The 20,624-nt window shown below is 35.1% G+C and overlaps 1 protein-coding gene across 4 annotated transcripts in view; it reads right to left on the reverse strand.

Annotated features, from left to right (window-relative positions):
• The window catches only part of OSBPL9 (oxysterol binding protein like 9), a 70,053-nt gene that overhangs the window by 10,359 nt on the left and 39,070 nt on the right, over positions 1-20,624 (reverse strand). For 3 of the 4 annotated variants that reach the window (XM_007431248.4, XM_025168564.2, XM_088154240.1), the window contains 10 exons: positions 15,552-15,590; positions 9,256-9,349; positions 6,635-6,739; positions 5,081-5,240; positions 4,430-4,542; positions 4,162-4,280; positions 3,691-3,776; positions 3,242-3,416; positions 1,441-1,525; positions 1,164-1,274 (listed from right to left, as the gene is read on the reverse strand). In XM_007431248.4, coding sequence (XP_007431310.1) covers positions 1,164-1,274; positions 1,441-1,525; positions 3,242-3,416; positions 3,691-3,776; positions 4,162-4,280; positions 4,430-4,542; positions 5,081-5,240; positions 6,635-6,739; positions 9,256-9,349; positions 15,552-15,590 — 1,087 coding nt within the window. The remainder of the gene's footprint in view (positions 1-1,163; positions 1,275-1,440; positions 1,526-3,241; positions 3,417-3,690; positions 3,777-4,161; positions 4,281-4,429; positions 4,543-5,080; positions 5,241-6,634; positions 6,740-9,255; positions 9,350-15,551; positions 15,591-20,624) is intronic. The other variant, XM_007431249.4, reaches the window with a different exon arrangement.

The following is a 20,624-nucleotide window of genomic DNA, read 5'->3' on the forward strand; positions in this document are numbered from 1 at the left end:
AGGCCCGCTGACAAAACGTCTTCAGGGCCTTTTGGAAAAGTATCAAGGTGAGGGCCAGTCTTATGTCTGGGAGAATGATATTCCATAGGGAAGGAGCCACCATGGAGAAGGCCCTTTTTCTTGGTCCCACTAGATGTACTTCCCTCATTGAAGGGACCCTCAACATACCCTGCCTCCCTGCTCTGGTGGGCCGGGGAGATGTAACTGGGGAAAGGCGGTCCTTAAAATAACCTGGCCCCAAGCCATGTAGGACTTTAAAGGTGATAACCAGCACCTTGAATTGGACCCAGAAGCAAACCAGCAACCAATGCAGCTCCCACAAAAGAGGTGACACATGCACAAATCTAGGCTTGTGCAAAACCATGTGGGCTGCCACATTTTGAACCAACTGAAATTTCTGGATACTCCTCAAGGGCAGCCCCATGTAGAATGTATTACAACAGTCCAAACGGGAGGTAACTAGGGTGTGGGTGACTGTGAAAAGGGCATGATTATAATAAGCAAGCCAGAAATTTGTTCCTATTCTGAGAGAAGACACTAAACAGATAACTAACGGCATCTGTTAGCGGGTACAGTCATTGATAATGAGCAAGGCAATGTGAATCCCTACACTGAATTCTGGTTTATCCTATCATAGGGGCCACTGCAAGAAAATATTGAACTATTTGCTCCAGGTTAATATCAGACAAGCAACGATAGCAGTTTTCATTGCTCATCAAGACTAAATTTGATAAGAATCAGCCATGACAATGTAGTATGTGACAGCAACATATAGGTCTCCAGCTGCTACTAGATTGCAACTCCTGTTGCACCTCTTCACTGTGCCAAGACTGGCTAATGCTGATTAAGTTTATCTAACTGAAAAACCAGATATTGCCTGTCCCTGTGCTGGATTATGCAATCCACATTTACTTGCATTAGCACAGAAAGACAGAAAATAGCAACAAGTCACAACCTACATAAGTCACAGAAATTTCCCTACCACACACCAGAGCCTGGAAACACTGAGGAGCTCAGAATCAATAGTTTAAAAGTATTGTTACCAGCAGTCAGATGCTATCTCTATTAGGAAAAAAGAAATACTTATATATGTTGTTACAAATACTTTATAATTATAGAACTGGAACCCAGGATTAGGTAAAATACAAATATGACAGACATACCCTGGCCTATATTATGAACACCAATAGACATTCCCAAGAACTTTGACTTGGTCCAGATGTGGGCATTGAACTGAATTTTCTTCCTGGAGCATTCTGCATAAAATGCTGAAACTTAAAAGGACAAATAAATATGGTAAACTGTAATGCAGGAAATAAGTACAAAGCAAATAAGTACATATCTGCTTTCCCAACAAATTTACAGAAAAAAAAGGCTGATGTTTCAAAATGTAAACAGAAACAATAGATTTTTAAATAATGTACAAACAAAACAACTTACTTGGAGGGTGGTGAGAAACCTGTTCTGCTACAAATGTCACACTGTTTTGGGAAACCCATGGAACAGGTCCATCTGCAATTGTCTCCTGCAAAAAGGTTTCAAACTTTACATGATATACATTTCTTTTTGTGCACATGAGATATTTACAAATATTCTCTATCTGAAGTTTCTTTAAACAGTAGAAAAGATAATTTATGTCTGTAACAGAGTTCCTAAAAAAAGTCTGCCATATATTTAACAATTGCTCTTAAAGAAGAACTGAAAGGAGGCTTGGGTTAAATAAAATAACTTTCTTTCAAACTAGAAATGCTACGCAAGTATTACTTTTGAAAATTATATAAACAACACTTTAGTGTGCTATAATATGGAAGATGTGTATTTTGCATATCTAGGAATACAGTGTAAAATGAAGAATTTGAGCACTGTAAGACTTAAGGCTTTCATTGTCTCCTATCCTTCTGTCCTAGTATAAGAATAGTGAGATCACAGAATACCTATTAGCAAAATGGTAATTAAGTAACTGGAATACAGCAATACTGGCATAGACTATTCAGAAAGAACTCACTGATAAGCTACAATATCTTTAGGGTTTCAACATCTGAATTTATAAGGAATCTTCTTGATCAGAAAATACTGACTTTGTGCAGCATTCTAATTATCTTTCCAGGAGATTAATAAATAGATTTAATCACATTTTTTAAAAAGCAGTAAGAGTCACAAAATATTGTTATTCCTTTTGTTTTTAAAATAAAATTAATACTACTATACTTCAAAAATTGGAAAATCCACCACTTTCATCTTATATAGACATCATAAAATAAAACTTTAACAATATGAAAAGCTCCTGTTCAGGGTTAGTTTTTAGTTAACCAACCACACACTTTCGAAAAATCCATTCCAATTCTCCATCCTTCTAGTTATTCTATTATCCATCCCTTGACCCCACATTTCAAAGCTGAATTTGCTGTTAGTAAAAATATGATGGAGGCTTATATATGCCTCAGGTCTGGTGATCAGCATACAATGTAGACAAGTTTGTGAAATTCTGATAAAATACTACACCCAGTGAAAAAACATCTGCAAAGTCACATCCAGACTACATTACATATCATTCTAACAATCAGAATGGGCATTCTTCACTGTGAGTATGTACAAAATATTATATGGAAAATGTGATCTTCATCTATCAATTAACTATAAATTTACTCCATGAAGTACTAGTCGCAAAGTTACTGACAGACTCCATTACCCTATATGAGGAAAAGCCAGATAATTGCTCTGGGTAAGAAAAAGAAAAGAACTTCTAAGAATCAGTCCACAATTCTGTTATTTTATTCAATATATAGCCCTACTCAGACATTAATTCCACTATCAGACCATGGACTGATCACCATGTCTCGGCCTAAACGATTTCACAGGATTATTAGCATCGTAAAATGGGAGGGCAGGACAACTACAAACACTACTATGAACTCCTTGGAGAAAAAGTTGAACGCAAATGTAATAATAATCAGTAATCCAGCTAATGACCATGAAAAAACTTTGAGCAGAAGACAAATGGCATAAAGCAACATAATGGTTTGATGTTAAACAAGTAAATTCACATTTAAAATTGAATGGGTTATATAATGGGAACTTCTCGTTCAATTTAGTTGCCAAGTGGCTCCTCTCACCATGGCCATAAGCTACCTTTTGTAATTTGTTTTCTGGCAGCTATATTGTTCAAATATGATACGACTTCTACTCTCTCTGGCTTCTTCTGGCTGAAAGTGTCATGCAGATGTGTAGCCATTTTACTAACCATGTTTTCTTCTTGTTCAGCACTTGGCAGTACCCAATGGCATCGGAAGATTTCTCCCAAGATGGGATTGTAAGGTTTTTTTGCAACAGATCCTTTCCTTCCTGCATGGAAAGCTGAGAGGTACCATTTTACCACTTGAATCATACGATCCTTTGGATCTTTGTAATCACTAATACTAAAGAAAACACAAGGAATTTATCTTACTTTGAAACAAAATACACACATTTCCTCAAGAGGTTTAATTCCAAATGGAAAAAAATGTTTCTATGCTTACCTGAAAGGCAAATTGCTTTGTTTTATATATATATAAAAAAGAAATAATATATGGATTTATATAAAAATGTACCCAATGAAATAGATGTGACTAACTCTGTATGCGGTGCAAAGTATTATCAAACTTTCATGTGGTAATAAGGGAGAAAACCAGTATATGACCAAAAATTTAATACCTCACAAATAAATCAGGATGCGCAAAGAAGTCTGCATACATTTCTAAGAGTGATCTTCTTTCCAGAATAAAAGTTGGAAGAACCACCTGAGGAAAGAGAAACAAAATCTTATACACAGAAAATGTAGTAAGTTCAAATTTCAAAATCAGATTAATTTCAATGAAAGTGATGCATTGAGTGTCAAGGCACATTACTAGGTAGGACTGCCTTCTAGACTTTCTGTGTTGCATTGGCATCAATTCAAACCAAATCAAACATTTATTTATGAACTTAGACCAATAAAACACAAGTATAAAATTTAAAATACTAAAAAACCAATTATGAACTGATTTGATTTGGTATCGGTTCTACCTGAAAAGTATAGGTTTTAAAAAGAGGGTGCTGGAAAATTTCTATTCTACTTCCTAGAGATTCATATACCTCACACTTGAACCTTTCCCTCAGTGACAGTTTCCAAGAACTGAGTCTTACCTTTGTTAGGTCCATTCCTAACCTAACTTGTGATAAAAGGTGCATGATAACACTTTTGTGTTCTTCCACCGACTCCCCTTCAGCATCATCATCTCTGTCATCATGAGGATCAAAAAGATCTATAAAAATAAATGCATCATTGTAATTACTTGGCCACATTTTAAAAATACAAGAAGAAATTTATTTAAATCATTAAAAAAATACCAGCATGCTGGAACTGGAATGAACACGTTATTAAGAGCCTAAATAATTTGTGAATTTCTCTTACCAGCATCATTTGTCCCATTAGACACTGAAGAGTTGAGGGACTCCGCTGTGTCTGGGCGTTTCATGCTACTTCCTGTGTTGCTACGTGTTAAAATTGTTCCAGATCCTGAGGGGCTATGGAAAAATACAAAATTCTTGTAGCTGAATATAGAACATATTTGAGACAATTCCAAATATGATTAAGTTTGAAAGATCTTTCATACTATTAAGGTATACCTGACAAAAAGCTTAAATACATGCCAACTTAAATAGGTAGAGTAAATATACTTCTTAGGAAGTAGAACAGAGACAAAATAAAAATGGTTTACATTTGTATAGCATGTTTGAACAAATAAGCAAAGGATTTGTATATAAAAAAATTAAGAAGCCTTCTCCTTAAAAGACTATCCCACTACATCTATAGACATGCAAGATTGTTTTGAACTGGGAATACCAACCACGCACTCTATCAGCTCATGGATAAAAAGCCAATCTTGAAAGTGCACACAGAGAGGTTGGTCAAATGCCTCCCAGGAGTTAATTGCTACAATAACATTATTTTATAGTATGAATGTTGCATAAGCAGTGGAGAAAAGATTCAGGGGCTGACATATGCACAACTTTCCAAACTCTTAAGAGGAAATAACTGTCTGCATACTTTTTTATCACTTACTCCAAACATCTCTTTGGGGATGAGCTAGTCTGATAGAATTCATCGGCATCATAAAATTCATCTTCACTGCTAGAATAAGAAAAGTCTGGAACTGTATTTGGAGAAAGATTGACATGGCTTGGAGAAGTTAAACTGCTGCTGGGTGCTGACTGTCCACTTCCTGTAAAGATTATGCAAATAAATTCCAAAGTGTTTATGGTTTTAAACCATTAAATTTTACTCTGATTCAAGTTATGTTATTGTACTAAATTCAAGTTTGACCATCAGCACAGAATTATGCAAATAAATAAAAATCAAGGAGTTGCAAAGACTGTTAATGGATAAACTTATGCAGATTTTTGTCTCTCCTCCTTCACCTACTAAGAATAGAATATATTCTGAGCACATAACAGTACAAATCAAATACACTAGTATAAAGCTGAGGCAAATATTTAAACAAGTAAACCAACATAAACAATACAGAGATACTGTAACTAACATACCTTCTTTACAGACCCATTTATTTTAAAATGGATAGAAAGCTAGCATCTTTATTCCTACAAATGCCTTTGGATCCCATATAAGCCTCTTTAGCCACTAAAAAGTTAGGTAATTACAATTAGGCAAATATGCCTACCTCTTTAGAAAAAACACAAAATAAAATGAGATGGTAGGGAATATTCTACAAGGCTAAAAGGGATGGCAGGGAAGAATCTCACCAATCTGCTTTCTAGTGAACACACCCCTCCTTTTTTTTTTTTTTTGCAATTGGCTGCCACGTTAACACAGCTAATTTGAGTATGCAAATCTTGCCTAACAGCTGTTTTGCAAGAATGTCAGTGATTTGCTCTCAAAATTCCAAATGTACTCTCAAAGCTGAAATTGTTATCTACCCTGTTCTAGGATATTAGTACTATTGCCTGCCTGCCTGCCTGCCTGCCTGCCTGCCTGCCTGCCTGCCTGCCTTCAAAACATCTGCCTTGCTAGGCAACTATTAAATTCAGTATGCTGTGAAAAGTGTGCAATTCACTTTAAAAATAAAGTTGCTCATATCTCCCAATTTGGAGTGGCTGATAAAATCATACTATGTATGCATGTAAAGCATGTAGTTTGCAATAGTATCCAGTCCATTTCTGGGACAAATTCAAAGTACTGGTATTAACATTTAAATTCTACATAACTCAGATGCAAGTTTCATATCTTTATGAATATATCTGTCCACACCATAAAAGCATCCTCTCTAAAAAGCATCATTTAGGGTCCCTTCTCTAAATTCTTACAGCAAATTAGATAAGGTAGGCAGCTATTTATTTATTTAATTTATATTCTGCCACAATCAATAACTTTCATTTGCAGCAGTAACATTGCAGGTATGGAATGCCACCTGCAAAGAGGACTGAGGACATTTGAAGCAAGGCAGGATCACCATTCTCTGCTCTGGATAATCGTATCTTAAAGAATTCCTAGTAAAGAACATCCTTCATAAGCAAAGCTATTCTTGTATTCTTCACAAACAAAAATTCTATGAAAATAAAGTTCCATATTTAAAAAACAAGATAAGATATTATGTTATACCTGTACTATTTGGTGTTGGAGTCTGATGGTTTCCAAGTAATGCTACAACAGGTCCAACAGGCAGGGATGATGGTCGCTGTTCTGATTTGCAAAGTTGAGCTGGTTCTGAAAAACATTAAAGCAAATCACTTCAATACTTTTATTCTTACTTCTACTCACTTTACTTGAAGTCTCTTATTTAGTCCTTTTAATTCACCTCCATTCCCTTTTTATTTCTCTCAGAATTATTCTGTATTTTCTTTACCTCTTCTGAACTTAATAGTTTTTGTTCTCTGAGTACATTTACAGTATGTATTCAGTTATCTTCCTCCCTCTATACAGATTTTGATTTATTTTATCTTATCATCATATCACTATAATCATATATGCATTTTTCATAGCTTTTCCCACTTCATCATTTTATCATTAGCATAACTAGACACTTTTGTGAGTCTTCCATATCATAATTCTTTTCATTCTGTTCCAAGCATATGATATTCCATCATCTTACTATATATCCACTCTCCATTCATTGAGTTAGAAAATTAACCTATTTTCTAATGCTTTTTCATATAGGACTCATACTATCTCTTTCTATCATTATTTTTTTACTCTAGCTTTTTTCACTTTTTTCTTTCTTGCAAAACATTTATTTGCTCTAGAATTTTCCCAGGTATCAACATCAGACTAACATATCTGTAAATTCCATTAACTGTTCATGTTTCTATTTTTGAAGACATTCATTCTTTTCCAATCATCAGGCACTTCACTATTGTCCACTATTTCAGGGAAAGTACATAGAAAGTATATCAGCCAGTCCCTTCAGTACCCACAATCTAATTCAGATTTAGACAGTATTCCCTTATGATGTTTATATAAATCAAACTTCAATTCAGCCTCTTCCTCCTAGACTTCCGGATAGAACACATACTTTTTTGTTGGAAGAGACTGAACCAAAAGTTGAGTTACTCTGCTTTTTCTTTGCAATCTGTTAGTATTTTGCTGTCTTCACTGAACAGATGGCATCCTGATTCTCTTCCTTTTATTTTGCACATTAACAAAATAAGCCATTTTTGTTAGCATTCTTCACCAACCTCAGCTCATTTTGAGTTGTAATTTTCTTAATAATGTCACAATGGTTCAAGTTTTTCCACTTGCAATCTATGATGACCTGCCCTTCATTTCATTGCCTATATTTATCTGCTTTTATTTTCAGATCTTCATCAGGTTTTTTGCATAGCCACACTGGTTTCTTTTCCTGTCTACATATTAAAAACTGATTTCTTCTGCTATCTAACAGTTATAAATCTTAATGGGATGTGTGAGCTTGCATACGATGACATACTTCCTATTATATGCAAGCTCATGCATCCCATTAAGATTTATAACTGATTTGTGAGATTTGTCAAGTCTTAAAATTGGTAAAATGTTCAGCCTATTTTTGCTATCTGGTCTTAGATGTATTGAATGCTGACAGTCAACTTTTCACAAAGATATGCTCAAGGAAAAGGAATGAGGATCTTGAGAGCCTTTCAAGTACTTGCAGGACACTTTCAATTTTTTGAAGAATAGCTTAAGAGACACTGACATGGGACTTCTAGGGGAGAAATGGCAGATTGAATAGGGCTCCATTTTTGTGGACCCCATGTCTGCAGTAATTAGAGGAGCTGGCAATTGGATCAGCTCTTCGGAATCACCTCCAAATGAAGGAGATGACAGGATCACCCACAGGCACTCCTTCCAGAGGATCCCTGTGAAGAGATTGCAATCTAGCAATCTCCAGCTGGCTGAGCACTCTGGGAGTCGAGGAAGAAACACTGAGCCCAAGCCACCATGCACAGCCTTCAAAAGGACACTAGATTTGCTTTCACTTCCTCTTTTAATTAACATCGAAAACTGCCTATTTGTGATTTACTTGGGAATTAAAAACCTCCTGAAAGGCAAGTTGCTATACTCCAGGAAAATTTCCTTCTACCCTGGAGAAAGAAGATTAAAGTAAGTTTAAAGATCAAAAAGAAATATTTTAATGCTTGGAAACAGTGAAAGGGAATTAAGAATGCTGATTGGGAACAGTGAAGAGGCTAGATGGATTTCAAACAGCTTTTTAAAAGATTGTTTTAAATGTCGAAGAAAATACAGTAAGTGATTTTGGATTTAACTGAAAGAAAATCTGTCCTGGGAAAGTTTTGTTTCTGAAAATAAACACTAGATAAGACTAAGGTTTGAAGGCTAACTAGAGGAATCAAAGAGCAATTAAAGGAAAATATATCTTTGGATTCTTGTGGTACAGAAACCATTTTTTTCTTCCAAGTTATTTAAGGTACTAAAGTCTGACTGCAAAGTATTTGCTGCAAAATGTCAGAAATACAGTAGCAGGGTAAGTTGGAAAAGTGGAGACAAAAATATTGTTCACTCTACTATGTCACTTCCACTATATGGACAAAACTTTTATAGACCGGTTGAGAATGTGAACAAACATACGAAATTCCATTTAAATTTACAATGCATTGGCAATTCCACATGTCACAAGCCATGTCCTTTCTGCATTTTGTGAAAATGAATGGAAATAAGTGAGACTATTTTTTAAAACATTTAATAGGTATTAGCTTATAAACAATATACGATTTTTAAAAATACTATACCTGGAGGTAAGACAGTCTGTGTAGGCATTGTGCTGTTCACTGAAGATTCCAAGAGACTAGGTGGATATATTGCATCAACAGGATTAATAGTGCTCTGTGACATAAAAAACAGGGTCAACTCTTTTTGAGAAGCACATTAAAATATGATCTGTGCAGGAAGTCAGTCCTGAGAGAAACACAAAACTAAATGCTTCTATGACATTAATAGTCTATAAAAATAATGGTTATAGTACATTAAAGTTAATTTAGTTGCTTTAGTATTATAAAGCCATGGATTCCCAGCTTTAAAGTTTAATTTGGCAACATGAAAAAATTAGAAGTAATTCAGGGATAGAGTTTTATTTTTATTTTGCTATGCAACCCAACAATACTACCAATCAATGTTGAAAGAATTTGTCAAGCATCTTGAAAACCAACTATAAACATACACTGTCAGACTCACAAAGTATTTCAGCCTGATCATGAGCGCTCAGGTAGACTAGATGGGGAAAAAAAAAAAACACTGCTTGATCTACACTGCATTATTCTGTGGTGAAACATAACTCTTCACCACTCTCCGTTTTTGACTTCTTTTATTGAAAGAAATTGTCAGACTAAATAATTCTTTAAAGCATCTTCACGGCCAAATTCTGACGTAGGAATGAAACCTTTCTATTAAAATCAGGTAATTAACATATGACATCAAGTTCTGTTGTTCTAAAGAAAAAAAGTCAGTGAAGTTTCTACCTAGTTAAACAACTACTGTATCAAACTAGCTATTTCCTATACTAGTAAACAGAAGATTCCATGTCTTCCTCTATCATATATCTAACATTCAGCTGGGTGACTAAACTCAAGGGGAAGAAAACTATGAGAATTGGATTATTTTGTATAGAAATTCCCTTGTATTGGGCACTGGGAACTTATGGCTCTCCAGTTATTGATGAACTACAGGTCCCAGCATTCATCACAACTGACCATACTAGCTGGACTGCTGAGAGTTGTATTTCAGAGCATTTGAAGGCCACAGATTCCCCACATCAGCATTATATGAAACAGCACACAATTGCCATATTATGATGCAGTTTTCAGTTACTCAGATAGGAATCAGTTCTACTTCATTAGCAGCACAATTCTAAATACATTGTTTCCAAGCTGAAAAGCAATAATACCTCTAGTGTTTCAGAAAACCTAATATAATCTATATTTGCAATTTGCAGAATGTACTATGAGGAAAGTAAATCAAGTTAAATTCAGAGCAAATAGATAAATAATAATTTAAACATTAGGAAACTCCAGTAGTATTTGCTTAGAATTGGAGAAGTTTGAATATCAAAGCAAAAGAATAAACCAGAAAAATAACAACTCAATTCATACAGAAATGGGGAAACAGAGCATGTTTCCAGTAGTCAGAATCAGCAATAAAAAAATAAAGGAGAGTCCTTGAAGAGATGAAGAGAAAGTGCAGTTGTTCAAGAGTAGCACAAACACGTTTTTTTCCAGAAATTAAAAGCAAGAGTGCTAGCTGTGCATAATAAAAATGAATTATTCAGAGAATGAACAGTGAGTAGTGCAAAGCACAGAATAACACCCAGTTACTACAGCAATGGACTTCCAGTGTCCTCATTGTGCTAGACTCTGCGCTTCCAGACTGGGACTGCAGAGCCACCTCTGTGTCCACAGATGAACTGCACAACAGTGTGTCTTCTTTGAACCCGAAGGTCTACCATATAGCTACCTTGGTGAGCTGGACACTATTCTAGAAATAAAAAAGCTAAAGAACTTCCAGGTCCCAGTTATTTAAAAAACATACACTGGGAACAGTTATAGTATAACTGAATAGGTTATTTAAAATTGAACAGCTTTAATCTACACCAAATGATAAAGTCAGATGACAATTACAAATTGGAAAAGAAGGAATCAATGATGGTCCATTATTTTCAGTGAAGAAATTGTTGCTTTGTTTACAAAAGAACTGTATTTGAATCAAATCTGAAATATTCCAAGAACATTTATAAACTAGACATATAGTAGAATCTTGTATATCATGATTTTTTTTTGGTATTTTATTACTTCCAGGATGCTCATATGATATTTTCTCTATTCATTTCCTCTTTGTTCTTAGATTAGTACAAAACCAAATGATACCTTACAAAGCACAATACAAAAGTAACTAATGCTAAGCAGCAAACAGTTATCTCAGTGCCTAAAATTATGCTAGTTGACAAAATGGGGTTACCATTAGTACTACCAAGGTTCTAATTCCAATTAAATTATTTTAATTTTAGGAAGGGCCTTATCTATAAAATTAAAGTAGTTGACTAATATTAAGACTAATATCATCCTATATCATCTCTATCATGGAAATAAAATTGTGGTCTTTCTAATTAACATCACAAGAGAAGTGAAAATTGATTGTTTGATGAAGATCAGCAGTAAGGATCAAGAGCTGGAAAACTGTTCTGGAAATTTTCCAACCCATTCCACAACCCTTGTTCCAACCAAATCATCATAATGCCAATATCTCAATTTCTCAGTCATAAAACCAAAGTTGTAAAAGAGTTAAGTGTTTCAAGTTAAACAGGAAAAAAACCTTGTAAGAATTCAACAGACATGGTATTATATTTTTAAGGTAAACTTTAAATAGCTTACCAAAATTCTCTTTTTCAAACACCCAAATGTCATTCATCTTACCCACTTCATGTATTATGGTTACACTTGTACAGAAAAAGAACTATATGACAGACAGAAGACAGGTTACAGAAGAATCATGCATTTTACATTTTATTTTATTCTGAAATAAAAGTATACTGGCTGTTTATATTATTGAACTGATCCAAGCATGCAATTTCTAAACGCTACTTCTTTTTTGAAAATATTCAGACTCATGTGTTTGAATTAATCCTACATTAATCACATTGGAAAATTAACCCACACAAGATGAAAGTACTCTTAGATTAGGAGTGATGATCTTGAATTAAGATTTAAGGTTTACTACTCCAGAAACAACAGCTTCAAAATTTGGGTTTATTCTTGGACTGAGATTTTATCTACTTGTTTAATGTTGTCTAATGCATCAGCTGGGCTCAATACTTTGGTTTCATTGAAAGTTAATTACCATAATGATATCTACATTGTTCTGCTCTTCAAGACCACCTTAAAGATTCAATTGATCCAATATTGCCCATTGAAGTAACATTAATTTTCCACAGGTTCCACTGGTTGCTTCCAGGTTCAATTCACAGTCCTGATTTTGAAATTTGGATCCTAAATACTTGAAAGATATCAAACCGCTATTTAAAGCTATAAAGCTACCAATCTATTGCACTAAAGAAAATTAAACCCTTACTCTCTTCAAATAATGAACTGCACATTTCTCTGAGTTGGTACATTAGCATAATCATTCAATATACATCCCTTAAGTTTAATGCTAAATCATGATTGTCATTATGTGCACAAGCAGCCACTGTTTGTGATTCTGCTTTGTTGGCAAATTACAGTTTGCCATATCCAAACACAATAACAAGCAAATATTTCAATCCCTTTATGTCAAACACAGAGGAAAAGAAGAAGTTTCACAGGTAATTCTGTTATTAACTGCTAAATGATATGCACACTGTTTTGAATTTCTCTGTTTAAATATCCATAATAAAACTTAAGACTCCATTTAAAAAATAAAGCACATTTTGGATATGTAGATTTGTTATGAAGCTCTATTAATATGAACTTTCAAGCAGTATTGGTGTAGGATTATAAAAAGAAAAATACAAGATACTGCAAGTTTTATCTTTATACAGTAACTCTCATTCTAATAAATGCTCCAAAAGACAGAATTCTGATAATCTCCATGAAGTATAAATAAAAAACTCAGAAACGTGAATGTTAACATGTTAGCATACAGGTAGTCCTTGGGTTATGACCACTCAACAGCACTGAACGAGGGGGGACTTATGACCAGTCTGCAAAGTTGTGGCCATCACAGCATCCCCACAGTCACGTGATCGTGATTTGGGCACTTGGCAACTGGCTCACAATTACAGTGGTTGCAGCATCCTACAGTCACAGGATCACCATTTGTGACTCTCCCTGCCAGCTTCCCACAAGCAAAGTCAAAGGGGAAGCCGGGAGGAGGTTGCAAGTAGCTCCCACTCCATAGCGCCTGCCTGTGGCACCCGTCCACCTGCCCACACTCCATAGCGCCTGCCTGCGGCATCTACCTGCCCTGCTTCATAGCAGCTGCCTGTGGCACCCACCCATGCACATTCCATAGCACCTGCCCATGACACCCACATATACTCCATAGCACCTGCCCATGGCATCCACCCACTGCTCTCACCCGCAGCTCTTGTCCACCAGCCTGCTTGCCTGGGACTCCTGCCTCTTCCCATGTTGTGGTCACGTGAGATCCTTGGTTAATGATCCGCGCAGTCCTGGAGTTATGACGGCAACTGGGACTGTTGGAATTGCTGTTGCTAAGCAATGTGGTCACGTGACATTATGCTTTATGACCATATCACTTAGTGGCTGAAATTCTGGCCCCAATTGCTGTCGTAACCCAAGGACTACCTGTACCCTAACTCCAAGAACCTCAGTAAACAGACCCATAATCACAGAACACATCCAGAATTATATATAGAACTGTTGGTGAACTCTAAAAAAGCGCAATACCATCTATATAGGAAACTCAAAGAACAGTTTGCTTATCTGTTACTATAGTTCTTTGAATTCCCTGATTCATATGGATTCTTCATCTCTGCTAGTCTAATCTAGAACCTTCTACAGCGGAAAATAAGCTTAGCAAGAAGAAATATTTTATGCATGCACACTGGGAATTTTATGTCCTTTCAATTTTTAAGGACCACTGAAGTAGCAATTGAACCAGGAGAGCTTATCTACTCAATCACTAGAAGAAAAGGAGGATATATTACCAAAGATGACAGATGATCACTTGAAGAGTCACAATTATAGGTAAACAATATTCTTCATCAGTTTCTGTGTGCAACACATATAGGAGAGCAGCAAACTTATAGGATGATGGTGGGCAGAACCTCACTGAGGAAGACCCAAACACAAGTATCTGCTGTTGTATATGAGTCAAGCCAGTAATATCGGATAAAAGTCAAGGATTTCAACCAAGTGGCTTTCTGTAGAGGTCAGGCAGTGACATCCCTATGGTCAGTGTTGCTGATGTTGAATGAATTTACACAGAGTATGCTTGCATGAATCAGAAAATCAATGCTACTTTGTGTCATAAGACAGCTAGTTGGCAGGTACTTTACCCCTTTAAATCACTTCTATCACTTTATCAATTGTCAATTTTCCTATTCAATTGTCAAACTGTCAAATTGTACTGTTAAATCCATTGACAAGTAGGAAAGAGGGTATTGGGAGATTTGGATAGAAGAACATGTCAGAGGGAAGTTCTGGCTCTTTATCCAAATAAATTTTCCAACTATCAGATGTACAGGGTTAAATAACAAACTTCATCTAAAGAAGGTTAGGGCAAGGAACAGAGATATAACTGGAACCAAGTGGTTAATTCAGCCACAAGAATAATCTCCAAAAATTAATTTAAGTTATAACCTTAGACAAATACTCCCAAAGCCCAGCCTGAGGCAAAACTAATTTCAGAGAGTAAAGCTTCTTATATTATTTTGTTACTTTATTCAATATAAAGAAGTGTGAATTCAGTTGACTTTTTTAAGTTGAACCACAAATGTTGTCAATCACAACCACCATACTGTAAATGTAGAGATTGAAAGTCTGGATGATACACTTTTCTTCTGTCCATAAAGAGTTGATCTAGCCTGCCTGGCAGTAGGATATAGTGTTCCACACACAGGTTCAGGAAGATTAAGAGAGAGTTTCCTAATGTTGTACAGACTTATTTCCTACCAAAAGGTTCTCAGCTATCAGAAGTTACTGGTGGGGCTTCATTGTAGGCACAGAACATATACGTGATGCACAAATTATGTTTTTAAACAAGAGGTTTCCATTCTGACAACAATCACAATTTCTGGCACATCAGACACTTCAATTATTAAGTTATCACTCCAATTTCTTTCCATTCATACTGGCAGTTTTAATTTTGGCTCACTAATAGGAAACAAACAGTATCTAATATAAGAAGAAAAAGTGGAATTTAGAAGCTTTAGAACACTGACAAGATACTGAAAATGAAACACTTATTTCAGGAAGAGAAAGAAAAAAAATAGAGAAAGGAAGGAAAGAAAAGTGGAGGTTTAAGTCCCTGTGTTCACATGACTGTAGCTTTAAAGCTCTGCAGAGATAAAATAAAAGATTACATTTAAACTTACTATAAGTCCATCTGCGTGCTTCTCCTCATTAGTTTGGTCCTTAAGGAAAAATGTTACAAATATTAACACAATAATTTGTCATCAATGTAATTTATGCTCTTTTTATAAGATTCATGTTCTTCTTAAGAAATTATCATTATACTTTTTGAAAGGAAAATTTCCTCATTAGAAACTTGCATTAAAAATTCACAGTTATTTTGGAAGTAGACAAAAAGATTCTTTGTAGCAAATGGGTCTGCCATTTAAAAGCCACACCAAAATGCATCTGTAAGACATGAATTGCTAAAAATAATGAAAAGGTACATTCATATAAATTCTTAGAACTCCTACAAAAGGTTCCTGTGTCCTGTTCTTTTTGAGTTCAGAAACAATATTCCTGAAAATCTCCAAAGAAAAATCACATACCATAAATACTATATACAAGCAAAAATAATGGCAGTTTGAGGGAATTCTGGATAAGATGGCCTCTGCTATTCTCCATTCACTGACTCTTTCTGGTCTTTCCTTTTACATAAAGAATCCTTTGAGCCAAACTTGACTCCTGCTGATTTCATGACATCCATGTGGTTTTCTTCACAGCAAGAGAAGTTATTTGCTATTACCTTCTCCGGGATACTTTTTTGATTTCCTCATCTAACCTACAACCTTGAGATTTCCTGATGATCTCTCATGTAAGTACTAACCAACCCAATTTGGTTTTAAGATTAACCAGAGTCCTTTACCAGAAAAAAAAAAAAAAAAGACTTATTCTGTCTTCTCCCATCACATGAAAAACAGAGGATCAGCAGAAAGAGAGAACATACAGGGTTTGAGCAAGTTTTTTTTGTTTCAACACAATATTGTGATGTTTTGCACAACATTTAATATAATATTGTGATACCATATACACAAAAAAGCAGTTATGACTGGACCTTTGTTCCACTGTTCTTGCTCTTAAGATCTTTAAATGAAAGAAAGCAAAGTGTTTGCAACCATTATCAATGACCACATAATGATGGTTAGTGGCTTAGTAGCAGCATTGTATTCAAGATGCATTTTGCCACAAGTTTTTTTCCCCCTTGCAAACAGTAACACTGTAAGCCACAGCTGGTGTAACACTAATTTGATCTTAATCAAGTTTAGGAGCAAAGGATCAGCCTTTGCCCTATCTTTTAATTTTCATGTGCAAATTGATGAGTCCTTCTGGAGTTAGATTAACATGGTTAATGTCTATATAGACACCATACAGTAATAAGAGACTGGGAACTGTTCAAGCAATTATACTATGTAGTTCATTTTTAATTATGGCTATGACTGCACTGGTTATGTGTGGTAATCTATCTGGATTTTTCCATGCACTGACTAACATGCCTACTTGTGACATTCAATTACAGAAAAACATCGCTTAGCAACTGCCTCATTTAGCAACCATTCATAGTTATGACAGTGATGAAAAAGTAACTTTATAACCAATTCTCACATTTACAATCTTGGTAAGTCTGTAAAACAAAGGAATGCTGAAGCCAATCCCAACTGTTGTTGCTATACAAGGACTGTGGAGTCCTTGGTGCTCTCTGAATTTGGTAGTTTGCTTGCAGACGTTTCATTACCCAACTAGGTAACATCGTCAGTGTGAGTGAGGGTGGAGTTTGCTCTCTGTTTATATACAGTAGCTTGCCCTGCCAGTTTAGGTGGGGGTGTGGTTTTCTCCTTGAAAATTATGGGCATTTTCACAAAATGGCTGACAGGAGATCTTGGCTATCAATAGAATGGTAGAAACATTAACAGAAAACAAACTGGTGAGACTGCTTCCTGCCATGCTCTTTTACACTTATGCTCAAATGCTCTCTTCTGGGTGAGTGAAATACATCCAAACTGCAGGATGTGGCAAGCCACTGTAGTTACAGATATAATGGTACAATTCCAGGTTAATCAACATGTTACAATAGGCATTCAATTTTCCTTTCATGAAGCAAAATTAGCCAAATTAGTGAAATTATCCAAATTAATCAAAGAGAATAGATTACTGCACTTTTACCCAACCCCATGCAAAGCAATTATGACACTGAATAATCCTCTTCTTCTCATTAGAAGACCTCAGAACTTAGTAAATCTTTTCAGCAAATTAAGGTATTGTCCTATGATGAATTTTGGTGGTTTTTTCCCCCAGTATGACTCGCTTTGCATTACCCCATAAAATCATCCTACGATGATCTCCCTTGCTGACCGAATGGCAATAGGAGACACAATACTAAATCTCTTCTAGATCACTTCCAGATCTGTTTCCCAACACACCATAAAGAAATACCAAGCAAGAATGCCAATGACAACTCAAGACTGTCAGCACTGTATGAAGAGCCAAGTTAAATGCTGTTGATACCTAAAATTTCAGCATGAATTTAGTACTTCAATGTGTTTTAAGAGCTCTTCACTGAGGCAAGTCAATAGAATCTTCAGAAATAACCTCTACAGCACAAATGGCAACATTTAACAGTAGGAGATAGCATTTCATCGTTCTAATCTTTTGGATGGTCACAGCTGGCAGTCTGATTACACCAAACCAGTGCTAAATGGGGCATGGTTAATTTTTTTTTCTTGGTCTTTTCCTTCCATGGTGGGGCTAGGGGGGAAATTGGAGGAAGAGGTTTCTGAGAGGCACTGTTCCCTTCCTCATATCAAACAATTCCTAAGGAGCTTGAAGTTGTCCCACTCAATTTTGGCCATTTTGCTCCCAAATTTCAGTATAGAATCGGGTGTGTTGAGGTATAATTGCAAATGTCCATCCCTGCTCTAAATAATGTTGTAATATACAAAAAACAGAATACTGGAAACCAACCATAATAGATAAATACAATAATTAATAGCCTTAATCTGGTATTTTCAGTTACAGTGACACCAGAAGGCACCATGTTCTGATTGTAACTGTAAAACCCCATCATGTAAAACTCTGTATATGGTACATGGCATAATATAACATCTGCATCTCTCTGCTCTGAGAGTTTAAAGGAAAGCAGCCTGTATATACCATTCTGATAGCACTAACAGCCCAAACAGAATTGTTTCAGTCTTTTATTTATTATATAATGTATACTTGTGAAATTAGAATTCCTGATTACATTAATTTCTTTTCAAAATGCAATATATTGATATATGGAACATCCTCTGTAATTTCTTCAGTAATTATGTACAGTGATCAAGCTTTGTATAAAAAACAGGGAACAGAAAAAAGTTTAAACATAAAATCAGGAAACTATTCAGGGAAGGATGCTCCCCCCACCTCCCATGATAATCATAGTGCATAACATTCTTTATTAAACCATTTGGTGGCTTGTGATGGAGTCAGAAATGCAATTATTTGGATTTATCTTAAGTCATTTTTCATGAAAACTCAGTTCTACAAGTGCTGAGTTTCTCATTTTGTCAAATGAAAACTGCTACTCAAACTTCTGTATTTGGAACGAAGAAAACATTGCTATGGGAAACAAATACAAATCTTGTCTTAGCAGTTTTGAACTACAATCAGTGAAGTGCAAAAACTTGTATCAGTAATGTCTACAAATACATCTGAAAGAAGAATATGATCCATGCCAAGAACAAAAATAAAGAAGATTGGCATTATACATGAGTTGCAAAGGAAGAAGGCAAAAGCATTTGAAGGTTGGGAGGTTTTTTTGGGTTTTTTTGACTGACATAAGTCTTTTCTTCCCTTCATCCCCCCCTCGCCTCTCTTTTTTCTTCAGTTCTCTCTTTCTACAGAACTTTGAACTAAGATATGTGGACAAATTAGAAAAAATAAGGCATGTATTAAATTATTATTACATCTAAAGTTGGAAGGAGGTTTAAGAGCATAGTAGGATTTCATAATCTTAGAAATGGCAAAGTAATTTTTTCTTAATCCCAGTAGGCAATGAAAGAGTACTGGTGCAGTCATATAAATAATGCCAATCTGCAAGTATGCTACAGACGTCCCATATTAAAGGCTCTAACTAAATATAGAGTCATGGTCTCAACCAGCCCAGTTTCCTTCTCATCTTCCTTTTTAGTCCCAATTTGCATTGTGGTGCTGCTGCTTTATTAATCGTCTTTCTTAACCCATCACCCTATCAGAAACTGTCACAGTCAAAACAGCAAAGAATACAGTTCAGAATCTGAAAATATTCAATGCATAGACTCTGTGCTAGAATTCTCTCTGGCTTGGAAAACTGTCAGGTTTGATTAGCACACAAAGACTGCCAGATTTGGCTAAAATACAAATTCTTATATTTCTCTACTGGAAAAAAAAAACTAATAATATACATAGTTTATGAAGTTTTCAGATAAATTATAATTATTGATATAAATGAAGAACATTATCACAATATGACTGTACAATATAGACTACCTTTGTATTTATGTCATAAAAGATACTAACAGTTTATGATTAAGGAGCATATGACAAGCTTTCTTCAAAGTTCTTTCCTAAGAATGTTTTAAAAATATTTATGGATAAACCTAATTTTAAAGCAATATTAATAACTAGGGTATTTCCCTACAATAATTCTTAATAAAATAACTTAGCTATATTTTTTATTACTTCAGTATATAAAAAACTCCATATTTCAATAAAACAAATATCCTGAATAATCATCATGTGTTTTAACAGTGTTGTACATATGAAACAAACAAAATAAAAAAACTCTTCAAAATATATAAATAGAAAGATTAACATTTCTTTACTTTGAACTAATACCTAAATAAGTTGCTGTTAATCATCCTTGCCTTCCAATATAATTTTATTTTAAATTTAACTGAACAGACCTAACAACACTTTGTCATATTTTAATTGTTCTGCTCATAACAAGGAATATTTTCCAAATTTTAAAATATCAGTAATACTTTACCATTCCTCTGTAGCAATCTTTTATTATTTCAAGAATGTTATTCATGGTTATTGTAGTTTTGCAGATAATGCTCTATCCTTACCAGCGTATACTTTATCCTACCACCTCCCCAGAGCAAGCATCTCTTCTCCCTCATGTCAATTCCTTACGCCAGAATTTTACATAAAATAATTTTCTTAGAAGAATTGATAAAATGTATTTTGGCACAAGTGCA

The sequence above is a fragment of the Python bivittatus genome, unplaced genomic scaffold, assembly GCF_059951505.1.
Source record: "Python bivittatus isolate LINGU-HERP-01145 unplaced genomic scaffold, Pbiv_v1 ctg000700_np1212, whole genome shotgun sequence".
Taxonomy (NCBI): Eukaryota; Metazoa; Chordata; class Lepidosauria; order Squamata; family Pythonidae; genus Python; species Python bivittatus.